This window comes from Halichoeres trimaculatus, unplaced genomic scaffold (assembly GCF_033239565.1).
Source record: "Halichoeres trimaculatus isolate MK-OKI-2021-1 unplaced genomic scaffold, fHalTri1.1 fHalTri1_scaffold_14, whole genome shotgun sequence".
NCBI classification, from domain to species: domain Eukaryota; kingdom Metazoa; phylum Chordata; class Actinopteri; order Labriformes; family Labridae; genus Halichoeres; species Halichoeres trimaculatus.
In genome coordinates this window covers 16,695,452-16,712,499 of record NW_027437192.1, presented here as the reverse complement: position 1 = coordinate 16,712,499, position 17,048 = coordinate 16,695,452, and the positions used below count along the sequence as shown (strand labels likewise).

Sequence of the window (17,048 nt, the reverse complement as noted above, 5' to 3'; positions counted from 1 at the left end):
ATCCACAGGTCCTTAATCAGGTATTCAGCTCTGATAAAGTTGTGTGTAACATTGTACTCCTTTCATATGAAAATATGCAGTCTATTAAGACACAGTAATTAAAATAGTAGTTTGTTATTGCTTATAATAAAATGGTAAAGGGGATTAATTGAACTGATAAAAACTCAGCAAGAGACACTGTCTGCTTAAATATTTATTAACAATTGTAATCAGAAAATCTTTTCTTTTTTCATGAGAATGATAATGAAGGAGAGGTAAATTAAATTTCCTCAGAGCTTTCATCATCAGAGTCATCTTTTTGCTTGTCTCTCTGCTCCATGTTTGAGATAAAATTCAACCCGCCAAAGTGGCCAGTGGGAGCGGCGGTGTTACCAGCCACTGCTGAAATCCACCCGCATTTTCCCGGTTGGCCGGTGTTAATGTCAAGCCCTGATTACAGGGATAGTTTGTAATTTCTGAAGATGGGTTGTATGAGTTTCTTGTCTACAATCAGTTTAATACCAAAAGCCAGCAGGCCTGGCCTTGTTAGAAAGTCAGTTGGAAGCAAAGCTTCCCCAATTCTTAACCCTAAACCTGATTTATATCTTTAACCCTCATTCATAACCTTTTTGGATTTTAATCTCTAATTTAATTGTTTTCCTCAAAAGCCCGTTTTCGCCAGGTAGAAAAGGGCAACCTTCATCAAAAAATAAGTATGTATGAATCAGTGTGTTACGGTAGCGTAGCGTAGTAACCACTGTGTCCACAAGATGGCGATCTAAAACAAAAATAGAACTTTATTTGAAAGCCGGTTTCTGACGTCACTTCCTCTTTCCTTGTCCTTGGGATCATAAACAGCATCATCCTCACCGCACGGGGCGAAAACATGGCTAAACTAAGCAAAGAGACCAAGCAGCGCCTGCAGCAGCTGTTCCAGTGCGGCCAGTTTGTCATCCGATGGGGTTTCATCCCAACAGTGCTCTATCTCGGTTGGTATTTGAACGGAAAGTGCTGAAAGACTGAGGTGCTGAGAAGACACGCTGAGCCTGCGTCAGCCAGTCTGCTTAACGGTAGCATTAGCATGTGAGCTAAAGTTATGACTTCAGAGGATTGAGCTTTAACGTCCATTTATAATGTCACTGGGAGCTGAAAGAGCAACATATTAAGCATTTTTTACGATTAGCTTAGCTCCATAAACATAACCTGTAATAGTTAAGTCGCAAGCAGGTTCAGCACATTTTCATCAACACGTCTTTGAAACTTAAGGAGTAACTTAGTCTATCTGTTTTGATGAGTGTTTATAAAATATTTAAAATGAATTAACAGATGAGTAGTTCTTAAACAGTGAATGTGAATGAAAATGTCTGTGAGGACTTATTCGCCTGGATCAAACCCTGAGCTCAGCAGCAGTAACATCGTTGTAACGTGTTCAGTGTGCTCAGAAATGTTAGTGTAGACAAGTCTGGGGCATGTCCCTGACACTTCAACACTCCACTGTTTTACAGTTTCATGATTGGGGAAGTTCTTCTGCTTACACGTCACAGCTGTCAGAGTCGCAATGTGGATGAATCTTCACAGACTTCAGCATTTTGGAAAGACCAGCAGTGATACCATACTTTCCCCACTCTCACTTTCTCTCATTTTGGACTCTTTTTTTTTTCCTCCCTTGCAGGATTTTCTTGAATTGCACATGATAGTTGCTCTTGTATTTGATTGAATTACATGGTTTATGTCAGTCTGGTCCCTGTGATCCATGAAGATGAATCAAATCAACTCAGCTTAATAACTAGGTGTGGAGGAGAATCGAAAAAATTTATTGTAGTTTCAGGATTTTTTGTTTAACATTTTAAATAACTCTTTGTTCATCTGGATTGGAAAAAAAGTTGAGAAATCATATCCCCTGAATAACTTCTAAAAACGGACTCACATGTGACGTACATTTTTGGGGACAATTTAGCTCTTGATAAAGTCTGTAGACATTATCATTCAACTTTTTCACATGGCCCGCTGTTAAAAAAGCAAACTAAAACCACAAAAATCCCAAATAATAAAGAATCACAGTATAAATCAAACCAGCACCCCAAAATCATAGAAGAAGCGGATCAGGTGAAAAGCATATCATCCCAGCCCTATTAATAACGATCAGTCTTATTCAAAAGGAAACAATCCTCTAAGTTTTGCTGATGACAGGATTTCTAATGGAGAAATAAAGTTTTAGTGGTTTCAAAATTTGGTGGACATCCTGAAAGCTTTTCTAACAAGTTGTTCTCACTCAGTTTCACTCCTGGGTGGACCGTTAAATGTATTTAGTCTTCTAGGAATCTGTTGTTTCCTCTCTGATGAATAATCTGACCTGAGTTTGACCGTTGGACGTTGGGCATGATTCTCTCTGGAAACCAGCGTTGTCTTTTCTCTTCATAGTGCTCTGTGGAAGCTGTGAGTCAGGTGGCTTCACTTTAGATGTGATTACTGAGGCACTTTCACTTGCCTGATGTTTTTTGATGAAATCTTGCAGGTTTCATTGCACTTTTTTCATAACTCAGCTAATATTCTGATTGACTGAAACTTACACGAGACAATCAATTTCTCAAGTTGACTTTTTTTTTTAAATACAATTTACTCCAAAATATTCCACTTATACAGCAGGTCATTCTTACAATAAATACATAGTCAGGATTCCTCAGATTTATTGTTGCCTTTAAAAACAGAAACCAGTGATGTAACTCTTTATGATCTTATTTTTTCAGGTTTCAAACGAGGAGCAGATCCAGGTATGCCTGAACCCACAGTTTTAAGGTAAGGACTGATTTGGTTTTGAGTGATTGCATCGTTTTTGTTCTAGCAGAAGACACAGCAGATCTAATGGAGGGAAATGAGACACTGGAGAGAAGTTTTCACACCTCTTCGCCACATAGACGTAGTTTCAGAACAGTTGGGTTAACTGTCAGATAATCCTCCAGTTTATTCTCATAACTTACAGCAAAGAGGAAAATGTGCTGGACGGTTTTGACTCCAGTGTCTTATTTACATTCAGTGTGATGATTTTAATCAGTTTGTTTCCATCATTTTTCTCACGTCAGGTTTGCAAATGATTTAACAGTGCTTTGAGGCTCTGCCCTACATGCTCCACTCTTATAAGACCTTATCATTTACAGTTTCATAAAAGTAAAGACAAAGCAACATCAACACACTCTTTTTCCCCTTCGCCCAAAAATACAACACAAACTTGTACATCCTGCTTTTTTTTTTTTTTTAACCTTTCCTTCACTCTTGTTCAGTAACTGATTTATTTTACATGGGGTCACAGTCGTTCCTTTTGTGTGTCTTTGCTTGATGTAATGAAGTCTAACCTCTTGGCTCGTCAGTTGGACACTGTTTCTTCCACTGCAGACAGAGGACTCACATCCATAGGCTTTTTTATGCAAGAGTGATTGGAAAACACTGGAAAGTTTCTAAATAGCGCTCATACTTACATCAACATAAATGTTTTGGTGTGAGTTTTATTTAATGAGCTGACTGAAATAAAGTGGACTCAGGGTTCCACATACTGGCTAATTTTCATATGAAAGGAGCACAATGTTACACACAACTTAATCAGAGCTGAATACCTGATTAAGGACCTGTGGATTTTAACATTGATGTAGTCTTGTTTTGAGTGTGCATAGGGGTCATTTACATTTAAAGAGGTTGTAAATCTTTTTTAAGTAAACTTTAGCATGTTATCATCGGCTTTAATAATATTGAACATATTTATTAGGGCTGTCATTTTAACGCGTTAATTAGATTAATCAATTACACCGCAAATTAACGCGTTATTCAAATTAACGCAGATTAATCTGGATCCAAACCCGTGGGGCATTCAAAGACGCACTTATTTTCAAATGTCTGGCATTTACAAACCGTTTGTCCTACTTGGGAAAAGTGGTGTCCCCGTCAGATTTTCAAATTTCCGACGGTCCCTGAATGTATCACACCTGCTGTCAGCAACATGCTTTAAAGAGGGGGGAGCGAGCGTGATTGCTGGGGGACTGCCGTCCACATCGTGTTTATTCACATGTCCTTCTTGCTCAATTCTGTAAAAACAGATAATTCTACACTCTTTACTGCATTACACAAGCCCTGAATGATCGATATATGTCCAGCATTTGAATCTAAAGAATTCTTTGAAAATTTGCTTCCATCTTCTTGGTGTCATGTTTCAGCTTGAGGCTGCTCTGCACAAATGAGCAACAGTTTGTGTGTTCAGAGCATGTAAAACTGAAAATACTTCACTCTTCTTTGATCCAAGACTTGAATAAAGTGTTTTGTACATAGTTCCTCACAGTTTTTAGCCTTTAGCCCTGGTTCTCCTGACCTCATAGAAGTATGGAAGTTCATATTGCAGTGAAAATTGAGTCCACATCGAGTAAAAATTTGACAGAAGCAAAACACCGTCCTAAAAATCAAATCAGCTTTTCTTAGGTGCAGGACTGTGTAGATTTTGTAAAGATAGAACCATAAAACTTTTTCAAATATGTTCCTTATGCCTCAGGGTACCTAAAAATGTGTTGTATATATTCCCACCTTATTTTTAAATGCTTTTTAATGTCTTTTAATGCATTTTTAATGTCCTGGAATTCAAATTCTTTATTTTGGGACCTTAAGCAGATATGAGATTAAAATGCGATTAATTAGATTAATTAATTACAAATCCTGTAATTAATTAGATTAATTTTTTTAATTGCCTGACAGCACTAATACAAACCACAGGTAACAGATCATTTTTATAATGTGAAATACAAATATAAATTATTCATTTCAAAAACAAAAGTAAAAAATTAAACATTACACTTAAATACAACTATTTTCATCAAAACATGAAATTCCCATTCACTTTAATACAACTGTTAACGGCTGTGCAGCTCCTGCTCTCAGACACTGGTGTTTTGTATGGAGTACCTAACATCATACATTATTGCGTACCTACAGTGATCAACAGTGATCATGTAATACAGTTACCATTAGCCAGTTCCTGATATGCGCTCATTCTAGTCAAATCAAATAATCTCTTTCTCCTAACTGCAAATAATTTTGAGTCTGTGAGATCCCGTTTATGCAAACAGAATCATTTGTTCAGAAATAACTAGAATTTTAAGTGAAACACTCCCACTCCTGGAGATGCTCGGAGGATTTGGGGTTGAATGGTGGAGTTTCACAAGGTAAAATCTCAACACAGGTGGAATGACACGTATTAATCTGCTTTAGACGAAACTTTTCAGTTATGAAACATCAGCTCTGTGGAGTCATCTGTTCAACCTGAACCTGTCTTTTCTTTCAGTTTGCTGTGGGGCTGAGACGAGTCCCCACTCATCTGGTCCACCACTCATCAAGACCATGTGACCCGAAGGTGGTTGAACATCCCAGACATGGACATTATTTTCACTCCTCTCCATAAATCCCACTGTTCAACATCTGACAAGACTACAGACAAGAATTTTTTCTTTTTTTTTTTTTTTGCTGCTACCAAGTTTACAGCCACATCGACAGGACACGTTTGGAAAACTTTGGCCACAAGGACAGAAAAAAATGAAATTCACAAACTGGAAGTTGTCATCCTCAGATTTGTAGTCTCGACTTCACTAGTTTTTTTTGTTGTTGATGTTGTTGGCTTCTTTGTATGTTTGACTGCAATGTTGGGATAAACTGTTCATTCCACATTTTCCTCTTTTTATTTGTAATTTAAAATTTATAAAAATAAACCCATAGAGTAAATAAATCTCGATCCTTTCTTTAATACTGTTGTCAATTCAATGCAAAAATACAAACCTCTGTCTTGACACTAAAAGTCTTATGGAATCAAAACTTAAAGGTAGGGTCTGCAGGAATTTATGTTACTTGTTAGTAAAAACAACATTCAGACTGGGTTCCTCCTCCTTGGTTTAGTGCCAGGGGCAGCACACACCCACAGCTTCCGACCATGACTGCATGAACACACTCACTAGCCCTACAACCACCTGCAGCATCACGTTTCTACGTGGGAGAGACTCGAGAGCCATGCACCTGACTTGGCATGTTAGCACAAGCTAATCACTGTATTTGACACATACCTGGTTAGCAGAAAGCCAAGTCGTATTGCTCTTCATCTTGAGTTGCTCTCCAAGTGCCCAAAAGCGAGTGAAAGTTGAGCCAAGCTTCACCTTCATTTGGGAAAAAAGCTTTATCTATTTGGCGTTTCGTTTCATTTTGGTTGTGTTTTTTTTCCTTCAGGGTGTCTGCGGGGTCTCAAAAAGTATTAAAAGTTGATAAATCATATGTGGGAAAATTGAGGCCCTCAAAAAGTATTAAAAAGTCTTAATCATGATGTTATGAGGTATTACATTTTATTGGTATACAAGCTTTGACTCCAAAAATATCCATGAATATTGATTTTCCTCCTTGGGACTGTTACAAACTAACCTGACACGCCAGACAGACAGTTTCATATATCCGCCACAGAAATAGTCTATCTGTTTCGAAATTGTTTTCAGTGTCTGAACCTTAAAAAATAACCACACCTGGTGATTGGACGATTATTCTGCTCATCACACTCATCACAGACCAGCGTGTTGGTTTTGGAACAAATTTTCTTTGTTCAACTCAACTTTTTACTGGATACAATGCGATGAGATAAGGTATTTATCAATACAGTTACGCAGCGCTGTTGTTTGAAATATGACAACAAGCAAAGCTGTAATTTTGCAGCCCAACATATCCATAGGCTAATGTGACAACAAACTCAGTTTAGCGCTGATGGGAAGCAAAAAACCAAAATCTCAGGTGCATGTCCTAAATTTTTGATAATGATGAAATAAATTCTTGTTTTTTTCTGCAATTTGCCCTTGAATAACAGCTGTGGTAATGGGAATGTCAATTAACCTGCCTTTAGTTTCATTTATTCTTTCAAGCTTCATTCCTTCTCAGCTTACCCAAGTTATGTTAAAATGCAAACTACAACTGTCAAAGATTGGTTGCTAACAACAGATTAAAGTCACGATAAGGTCTTAAGACTTTGTGAAAGGTTTTTTAAAAATTCTTAGAAAGGTATTGCATTTAACCTCTGGATTCAGCATATACCCTGCTTCTTGCTACTCTCGTAGCAGCTTTGAAAAGCCTCCTCCACTCACAATCAACGTGCCAGATCACTTGTACACTGGGCACGCTGTGATTGGCTGATGTAATAACACTGACTCTCCACCCAGAAACGTCCCGACACAAGCAAAACGTCAACATTCAAGCAGAGGAGGGGATCGAAGCAGACACAGACACTGACACACATGTATGGAGTTCCAGAAATGATGTTTGAGCAAGATTATCCCTGTAAAATTTAATACTCCTGCACACTCTACCTTTGATATTTTGTGAGGAAAAAAAATAAGCGACAAAATGTTTCCTTTTTGGGAGCTTTGGTGAAATTCTTTGAGGATTAATAATTGATGATTCATAGATGACTTTCAGTTCTCACAGTTTGACAGTCATAAATCCCATCTGTGGTTGAAACTGCATTAAGTGAAGAGGCTGAACTAATCTGTGGGAGTCAGTAGAAAACCAAAACAGAGCTGCAGCATACAGTGACATGAGGTGTGTGAGAGAAGATGTTAAGAATCAGGTCAGTTGATTGAACCAGATATTTTATTTATTCCAATGTGTTCAGATTATTACAAAAAGCTCATTGCATCAACATTAAATAAACGGCATATTCCCTTAAATAATGATACATGAAATTAATTAGCAGCTAACAGTACTTTTAGTAAAAATTCACGCCTCACAAAAGAGGCAATCTTTCCTTACAAGAAATTATGTTTTCAAAACTTTTGCATAAAAATTTACTGTAAACAATCAACAGTTCTCTGCTCTGAAATTTACACATGTCCAAACTACCACAGCCACTGAGTTTTACTTTAACAGTGATGTTTTTAAAATTAGCACAGTAGTTCAATAGAAGTTCAACCCTCAAATTCAAATAAATATTAAGTAGAAAAAGCACATCTAGAGGAGAAAACCCAGGTTTCAGGATTTTCCTGACTAATAAATAAGACTTTCAGTATATTTATATTAAATAAGTTGTGCAACAGTGGGCGACTCCAGCCCAGTAACAGTTGTAAGACACAGCACCAACACTAAGTGCACTTTTATGACTTTCCCTTTCAAAGAAAAGAAAACAGAAGTGCTCAAATGACCCAGTTTCTCTGAGGTATTCATCCTAACTCACTCTTCACACTTTCAGTTTTGAGCTTGGTAATTCAGCCTGATGGGCACCACGTTTCCTCTGGCCTTCTCCCTCTTCTTGATCGCTCTCTTGCCTTTGAGGAGGAAGTCGCGGAACTGGAATAAGATGCTGTGTGCAGTCATCCTTCTTTGGAAAGTGTAAGGGCTGTTGATCTCCTTCAAAAGCTGCTCCTCCTGGCTGCTGGTCAGCTCTGTGAGACGTTCTGGGTGCTTCATCTGTAGCATAGAAGTCAAGTACGTGAACATTTGACCCCAAAGTATGCAGATGACACCCTAAAATCACAGGCTCTTGAAATATATGAAGTTTAAGAAGCAGGCATCATCTCAGACTCACGTTTTCTCTGATGACGGTGATCAGCCGACCACAGTTTAATCTGGCGTCCAAGATTTTGGAGTTGCTCGGATATTCCTTCTCGACATGCTTGAGAAGAGCTTTGTAAACCAGCAGACCCTGGACCATCTTCTGGAGACATGCCTCCTGCAGAGAAGGCAGAAAATGACCATCAGACGAATTGTGATCACCCATCACATCCCTTTGTCAGAGCAGAGCACATACCTTGCTTAAGTTTGAATAGGAGCAGCTTTCTGGAAGCGAGGAGATGTTGAAGTCTTCCAGCATGTGATATTTCACCTGGTTTTGAAATTCAGCTTCAAACTAAAAGAGGAGGAAATTAAAAAGACAGGATTGTAGTTTTCTGCACATGATTTGAGAGATTACACCAGTCAGACAGCTCCAGCTTTAAAAAATAACACTCTAGCAGAAGTCCTTGAAGATTAAGTCTGACCTCCTTTTGGTGATCCTCGGTCACACTGAGGATCCGATCCCAAATCCCAGAGGCACTCAGGAGGTCAGGAGTCAGCTCTCCCTCTTCACCTGAAGGATCCCCGGCCAGGTTTTCAGTGAGAGGAGCTTCAGTTGGTGCTCCTAGGACGCCCTGCAGCAGAGCGGCGAGCAGCAGACATAGCTCTGTGAGGAGAGGGAAAGTATGAATGACTGAAAAGAGGAAGAGAGGCAGGAAGCGCGTACATCACAGCTGCAAATCACTTACTGAGTGTGGAGGGCATGCTGCGGCACTGAGAGAGCACTTGTCAAGTTTCGATGATGCTGAAGGCTCTCTGTCAGGAAGGACTTGCTCTGTCTTTGTGGTGGGACATCCTTTTATAATCAGCAGCCTCCAGGGATTTCCCAACACCTCACGCACAGAAAAGACACGTATACAAAGAGAACCAAAAAGATTGCATCAAACATCCGGTCCTTTAAGGGTTTGAGGTGGTGGAGGGCAGGAATGAGAGGGCAGGGGATCAATCAGTGCTCTGGATACTTACTGACTGGTTAAATCAAAAAATGAAGCTCAATGACTGTTTTTGTTTGCTGGTACATGAAAAGTTATTTTCACACCTGAACTCTTAATAAGGCAAAGTTTTGACACAATCACAAACAGAAAGAGTCAGTATCATAATTACGAAAGTCTGCCACAGTCGTCTGATTCCAGATCCCAGAACTTCAATGGAAAGTCCACTCAGAGCTAACCACTGAGACAAACAGAAAACCCTGGATTTTTCTTTTATTCAAATAACAAACTGAGGGAGTACCTTTCATTCAATCCAACTTTCTGGAGCATTTACAAAAATTAAATGAATAAAAAAATACCAGTCTGTGATAATCTGGTCGTTTTTTGTCGAGTAATACTCGTAACATTAAAGTAAATATTTGATATTTGACCTGTTGGAGGCCTGTCAGCAGATTTCAGAATGAGGTGATGCTCTGAAAATTATGTTCACATGTTCATGAAGTGAAACTAAAACATCAAAACTCACTGTCCACTTACGTAGGCTAGCTATATTTGTAGCCCAAGAAAGGCCTGAACGGAATTTCTTTTTTTCTCACTTAAAGCTGTTGAGAGGAACTTGCTTCTTTATGAGGCATACTTATTAGCTTGCTTTTCTCTATATTTATCTCTCTGCTCATCTTGTCCTGTGTGTAGACATATTTTCTGAGAAATCCTCACCACTGATCTTTGGTGGAAATTGTAAATAAAGTTCCTGTGGTGTGTTAGGCCCACACAGTGTAAGCCTTATGCTGTGAGATAATTAGAATAATTTTTTAGAGGGGATGGATTTTCTTCCTGATGTACTTGTTTGCTTTTGAAGGTCAATTTTTGGATGCACCACGATATATTACAGCTGGTTTCATTACCAAGTATATAGGGATAAGTATCAAATTAGGTTCTTTTATAGGTACCGACCAAATTCCATCTGTAGTATCAAGTACTGATTCATGTAAAATCAAATGGTGCCATGTTTCAGTACCTAAATGCATCCTTGTGACTGTGAGGGAGTGGAAGAGTTGGTGATTTTCCAGGCAGGACATGAACACAGCATTGCAAGTTTATATTGCATTATGCTTATATTTATATGTTAATATTAAAACTGATATTTTATATTTATATTGAGAAATAAATATGTTGAATTGAAAAACTTTGTGATTGTATTATCAAAAAAAAAAAAAAAAAAAAAAAAAATTAATTACCACATTACCACACAAAAGCACCAAAAATGAGTACTGTCAAGAACTGCTGTTGATTGCCAGGTACGGGCATTGGGACTGTATCGTTTCAGTTGTGAAAGGTACCTATCCCTGCTCACAAAACAATATGAGTTATGGTGAAACCTACCCAACACTTTTATCCCATTGATGTTCCCAGACTGTAATGATTCTTGCACTGATTCAGAATCTAAAGACATCTTTTTTGGTAATACTTAGCATAGCTTAAATTTTAATTGAGACAACTAAACTCAAAAGCAATTGGCATGCTGATTAGCATACTTTGATCAAAACTTGATAATTTGTATATTGAGGCTATTAAAAGGCTTTTCTAATGAGAATAGAATAGAATAGAATAGAATAGAATAGAACAGAATAGAACTTTATTGTCATAAGTACAAAGAAATTGAAGTCACAGCAGCAATCAAGAAAACAAAAGTAAGAAAGTGTATAGAAAATGCAAAAAGGTCCATAAGAAAATAGATGATGACAGCTTGTCCATCATTCTCCAGTTCAGCCAGCCTCCACCTCCACAGGGTCCAGGACTGAGCTTCTTCAGTCATGCTCCATCTCTGTCTTCTGTAACCTGTCTGCTCACAGCAGGTGAAGCTCTTCCAATGTGGCGTTGGTATTTGATGTTAGCTCTGTTAGCCATGTCTGTGAATAGCATGATGCTACTCTGCCTCCTGGTATTCCCTCTGTTGCTGGGTAAGCACAGCTAGCTCGTCCATCTTATTGGAGATAGATCTTATGTTCCCAATAATGATGGATGGAAGGACAGGTCCATGTCGTCACTTCTTAGCTCACACCTGAGAACCAGCACGTCGCCCTCACCTCCTTCACCTCACCTTGTGGGAAGACATCAGGCCTTACACCAGTTAGCATTGACATGCTACAGGCTGCTAACAGCTGAGTTCACATGTAAACAATGCAGCCATGGTTACATGTAGGATCTCAAGACAAACACAGGAGAAAAAGTAGTAAAAATATCACTGAAGCCACAAAAAGTTTGGTGTCCATGACCAACAAATGAGCCATACAAAGTAATGATCCACTCCAAATACAAAGATTATGAAAAAGAGATGAAAAAATTACAAGAAACAGACAAAGAAGAGAGAGCTGCTGCAAAAGGCAGCCATAGCCAACAGGGCGGCACCTAACAACATAATTTAACTTAATTTAACTTGAATTAACTTGAACTGTACAGCTCAGTGGTTGGAAACTAATTTCAGATTCTACATCCCTCAGCTACATACACTCTACATCTCTGTAACCATGTAATTTCTTTGCCGATATAACTAATTTTCCAACCCACCATCTCGACCATCATAAAAGGGGTGTCCCCACTGCTGACTGGGACACTCCTGTTGCTATTTCTGTTCAATCAGATTTTATTTTGGTTCAAGAGAAGCGGCTTGTGAGGTTCTGGAAGAGCCTTTGGTCTAATGACTTCCCCTTCCTCAAAGTTAAAGTTATACATTATTTACATTTTAACATTTACGTGTCTCAAATATTTAGTCTAGATTCATTCTTCCAATGTCCTATTTTAAGCTTATTTACATTCAATCATAACGATTCAATTTTTTGCTCCGGAACCTTAATCTTCAGAACTAACAATAACAGAAAAGTATCATGAAACTCATACAGAAAAAAGAGTGCTCTGATGCAGGAAACCAAAGTCTGCTCATTATAAACACAATCTCATTTTAATGTCAGCTCAGATTTTTCTTTGTGTAGTTTAACTTTAGCTAATTTCAAGTGTTGTTGAGTTCTTGATAAGATACATATGTAGTTAGATATGTAGTTTATAATAAATTTATTCGATTTTTTCATAAAATTAATGTTGGGACACCACAAGGCACATTTCAAATCTCACTGATTTTCCCGGTTAATAATGCCTACTCTTGCTTACTGTGATTTTAGACCTAAAGCAAGATAATCTGTATTTAAAGGCTGGGCAGTCTTAGCACCCAACCTCCTTATTTACAAATTCTCACACAGAGCCTTCACACACTCAGCTTGTTTTTTAACCTGGATTATTTTCTTCATGCTTATGGTAAACTGAACACATGATAATGTTAGCTGGCCTCGGGGCTTAAACTTTCTTACATTTGAAATCACAAAGAGGTTGATGTTTGCCATGATTATGTGACAAATTATTATTGTATGGTACAAATCAAATGAGGTCAATTTTCGCAACGAACACAGAAAAGTTGCAAAGTAAGTAAATGATTTTCTTTTCTGACTTTGGCTGTGATAAAAATAGCTTCCTAGCAGTTTCACCTTGTGCTATCCTTCGTAGTACTTACATTTCTTTATTTACCAGTTGCTTTTGCAAATTGTCTGACACCTGACAGCTACCTACCAGCTAACTTATTTTTGCTCTTCATGTGATATTTTGTAGCTCATGGAATATTTTTTACATTCAGTGAAATGTTTGTCAAGAGGAAACAAAGATGAATATAATATACTAATACTAATATACTATACTATACTATAATATATACTAATATATATTTGTACATGTGTGATGTGCTCATGCTACAGTTTGTCCACCTCAGTGGTTTTCTCAAAACCAATATCTGTCATGTCCATGCAGGTCAATCTGCAGCCATGTTTTCCATTCTTTTAGGGACCAGTTGTGAGTATTTGAGGGGCAGCTGAAAATACTTCTTGTTAGGAGTTTATACTTTGTATTTAAGTTAAAGCTGGCTACAGAAAACAAGAGAAATAGAGTTAAAAATTGTCTTAAATTAGTTTAACTGTGGATGGAAAGTGTTGTCACGCTATGTTGTTGTATCATGGGTTTGCATGAGAAAAATGAGAACCAAACTTGACGAACTTCTGTTATTACAGTTCACCCTGATTCTTTGGAATTCAGAGGGGATATGATTTTCATTACTACAACAAAATCAAACCAGCCTGACCAGGACATGACCCTTGTGTTGGACCTGTTGTATCGTATGTGGCACCAGTGCACAGAATCGATGTTAGGGGTCTGTCTGAAAAATCTGAGCATCTAACACTTTATCTCCCATTTCTGATAAATATTCATGCAAAAATTTACATTCAATTATGTAAAAGCAAAATAAAAAAATCAGACGCATTCTTCGCAAAAAAACAAACAAAGAGGAAGTTGATTAATGTCTGTCAAATGAAAGAATTAAGTTTTAACCTGTCTACTTGGGGACCACTGTGGGATCGTGTTTTATGTTTTCCTCTGATAGGGCACCAATGAGGGAACTTTTATGTTTTTATGATGTCACAATTCCCTGCTCAGATATTTTACCTTCAACTGAATTCATCAAAACTGATCAAGAAGTATACACGAGCAAACTTCATTGGAGTCATGTATAACTTTCTGTATAATTCCCCTTACCACTATTTTAACATTAAACTTTCCCCCTTGGTGATTCAAATTACTCATGGGGAATCAAACTGCAGAGCTTTCAAACCAGGTCCAGTGAATACGCCCTCTATCTGATGTTGTGTCTGCTACATGGAGGATGTCGTAAGAACGGGGTCTTGACCGGGGGTGTCCTGGTTCTTTTGGAGAACAATCAGAGACTTAAAATAATTCAGAGGACACGCCGACAGACATGTTTTAACACCGCCTGATGGCATTAAAAATTTTAACCCTTTTTTAACCCCATTTCATGGGATATTTTCTTCATTTTTTACTGTTTTATTCATAAACTTTATCTTCAATCAGCCTGTTAAGACAAAAAAGTTTTATAGCTTAAAATTTTCACTCTGACTTTCATTTTGCCTTTTTGTCTTTGCATCTTAATAAATGCAAAGTTTGTGTTTTCTTGATGATACACAGTGTAAACCTTTTCCTCTTTTGGAAATCATCTGAATTTGAATTTATTTGAATTTACTAAGGGAAAGCCCCTAGAGATGTAGCATCTCATTTTGAGGGAGTCCCATCCCATTTTAAAACATATTTATTCATTCTGTAATATTGAATACACACTGACGTACTACGTTTGCTGCAAAAGCTGGAAGCAACCAGGAAGTTTTTGGTTGAGAAAAAAGGGAAACAGTTGCTGTGTCTCAAATCAGATACTTCCTTAAAACATAGGTCTTGAACAGGGGGTCTACGCTTGCTGTTTCCATGTCTCCATTACTTCATACATAAATGTTTGTGTCTCCCCCCTTGTCCTTTGCCAGATCATCCTGCTAACTCCGTAGTTCGTGGGCTGTATTGTCCACCTTCCATGCCTGCTCAGCCTTGTGTCAAGTTTGTGTTGGACAGTTTGAGTATGGTTTTCCAGCTAAATCCTGTAATCTTTTGTTGTTTCTTATGCCCACAGACCGCACCATCAAGGTTAATCTGTTCAGCTGCTCTTTAACACAAATATCGAATCAGCCAATCAAATGACAGTAACTCAATTCAAGTTCAAAGGTCAAACCAAACATCAGAATTAAAAAGAGCAGAGGTTTTAGAGACTTTGAATGTGGCATGGTTGTTGATGCTAGTTAGACTGGTCTGAGTATTTGCTCTGAATTGATCTACTGGGATTTTAACACACAGCCATCTCAAGGGTTTACAGAAAAAGGTCCCAAAAAGAGGAATTATGCAGTGGGCAGTAGTTCTCTGGGATAAAATACCTTATTGATGCCAGAGGTGAGAGTAGAATGGACAAACTGGTTGGAGATTATAAAAAGATAACAGCAGAAAACCGAACTGGGTAGCACTCCTGTCAGCTATGAACAAGAAATTGAGGCTACAATTCACACGGGCTCACCAAAACTGGACCATAGAGGCCTGAAAAAAATGCCTGATCTGATGAGTCTGGATTCCTGCTCCACAATGAGATGATTGGTTCAGTGTTCGGTGTCAAAAACATGAAAGCATGGATCCATCCTGCCTTTAATCTACGGTTCAGGCTGCTGCTCCTGGTGTAAATGGTGTGGGGGATATTTTCTTGGCACACTTCTGGGCCCCTTAAGTACCAGCTGAGCCTGGTTTACACTCCACAGCCTACCTGAGTATTCTTGCTGACCATGTCCATCCCTTTATGACCACAGTGTACCCATCTTCCAAGAGATACTTCCATGTCACAAAGCTCAAATCATCTTTATTTACAAAAAGCTCAAAGGACCAGCATGCAGAAGACTGATAATTTGTAAATACAGTAAACTGAGTGAGAGAGCTGAAGATGGCAGAACTCAGACATGCAGAAGTCATACATGTAGGAGTTCATTGCTTAATTTCATGCAGGTACACCTCAAATTCCTCCCAGGTCACCTCTCACTGACAGATAGCCAATCAGAGCTTAGAATTTTAGGTGGCACCATAGATAGTTAAACTATGACATACTTCATATGAATGAAGTATGCTGGGACATGCCTTTGTACATTCTGACTTCTTTATGGAGGAGATTTGGAGCCTTGTCTTCCCCTGAGTTAAAACATTGTTCCGGTGCTTTCTGGCAAGGCAGGGCCAGACATGCAGCAGAGGAACTTCCTCTGTTACCTCTTTTCCACCAAAGTGGCCCCGGTGCTGGTTCAGCGTTGGTTCAACTTGTGAATTTTCCAAGAACCATCTTGTTTTTCCCACAAGCAAGGGCCAAAAAACTGCCAAGTCATGACATCAACAAATAGATCTCTCATTTTCAGGAAACACAGACTGAAATTATCCAATTCCATAGTAAGTGACGAGACTGTCATCGTTGGCATTTTCATCAGATTGGCAGGAAAACCATACATGGTTAGAGGGGGTGGGGAGTTAAAAATGAAACAATTTTAATAGTCTCTGCTGAGTCATGCAGGGATATACCTCACGCTATACATTCACTGATAAAACATTATTCCAATTTTATTCTCGGAAACATTCATCATCGTATTTGTACAGCTCTGTTATCTACAGGATGTCCTCAAGGCTTCCTCTTGCTCTGCTGATTGTGTTCCTCTCATGTTTCTACTGAATTTCTACAGAAGGAAGGGGCAACATGTTACAGTTCTTACTCACCAACAAGGTTTGTGGGTAGGTATGTGCAAATTCTGTACATGAAGTTAGCACAAGTCTTCACTTGTGTTTTAAAATGCTGTAAAATTTCTCAGCGAAACATCAGATTACTCAAATTTTCTCTGGGTCAAACTCTTTTTAAGTCACCACTTAGAAAAAGATCCTCTTTCAGTTCAATCATTAGCAGTCATTTTCAAGCTAATGAAAATACAGCTATGTGTTATATCATTTGTACTTTTAACATGAAAAAAAAAAACAGTCTGACTTCTTCTCACTTCGCAGAGTTGTCAGAATTTTTTTTAAATA

General features: G+C 38.3%; 2 protein-coding genes across 2 annotated transcripts; one reads left to right on the top strand and one right to left on the bottom strand.

The window, feature by feature from the left end:
* The first annotated feature begins 802 nt into the window (after positions 1 to 802).
* Positions 803 to 5,734, top strand: tomm7 (translocase of outer mitochondrial membrane 7 homolog (yeast)). The gene is made up of 3 exons (XM_074686125.1): positions 803 to 968; positions 2,727 to 2,775; positions 5,297 to 5,734. Exons 1-3 carry the CDS (start codon positions 866 to 868, stop codon positions 5,310 to 5,312), a joined length of 168 nt encoding a protein of 55 aa, XP_074542226.1. The 5' UTR covers positions 803 to 865; the 3' UTR covers positions 5,313 to 5,734.
* Positions 5,735 to 8,217: 2,483 nt separating this feature from the next.
* il6 (interleukin 6 (interferon, beta 2)) lies at positions 8,218 to 9,288 on the bottom strand. The gene is made up of 5 exons (XM_074687298.1): positions 9,273 to 9,288; positions 9,009 to 9,190; positions 8,780 to 8,878; positions 8,558 to 8,701; positions 8,218 to 8,439 (listed from the first exon to the last, which is right to left on the bottom strand). The coding sequence occupies exons 1-5, from the start codon at positions 9,286 to 9,288 to the stop codon at positions 8,218 to 8,220; spliced, it is 663 nt and encodes a 220-aa protein (XP_074543399.1).
* Between the last annotated feature and the right edge of the window lie 7,760 nt (positions 9,289 to 17,048).

Bases quoted from the DNA above. Each gene is read 5' to 3' on its own strand.
- tomm7 (XM_074686125.1), top strand. From the start codon at position 866: ATGGCTAAACTAAGCAAAGAGACCAAGCAGCGCCTGCAGCAGCTGTTC. The intron at 969-2,726 runs GTTGGTATTTGA...TTATTTTTTCAG, and splicing joins CCCAACAGTGCTCTATCTCG to GTTTCAAACGAGGAGCAGAT.
- il6 (XM_074687298.1), bottom strand. The intron at 8,879-9,008 runs GTCAGACTTAAT...CTCCTCTTTTAG, and splicing joins CCGAGGATCACCAAAAGGAG to TTTGAAGCTGAATTTCAAAA. The intron at 8,440-8,557 runs GTGAGTCTGAGA...TCTATGCTACAG, and splicing joins TCACCGTCATCAGAGAAAAC to ATGAAGCACCCAGAACGTCT.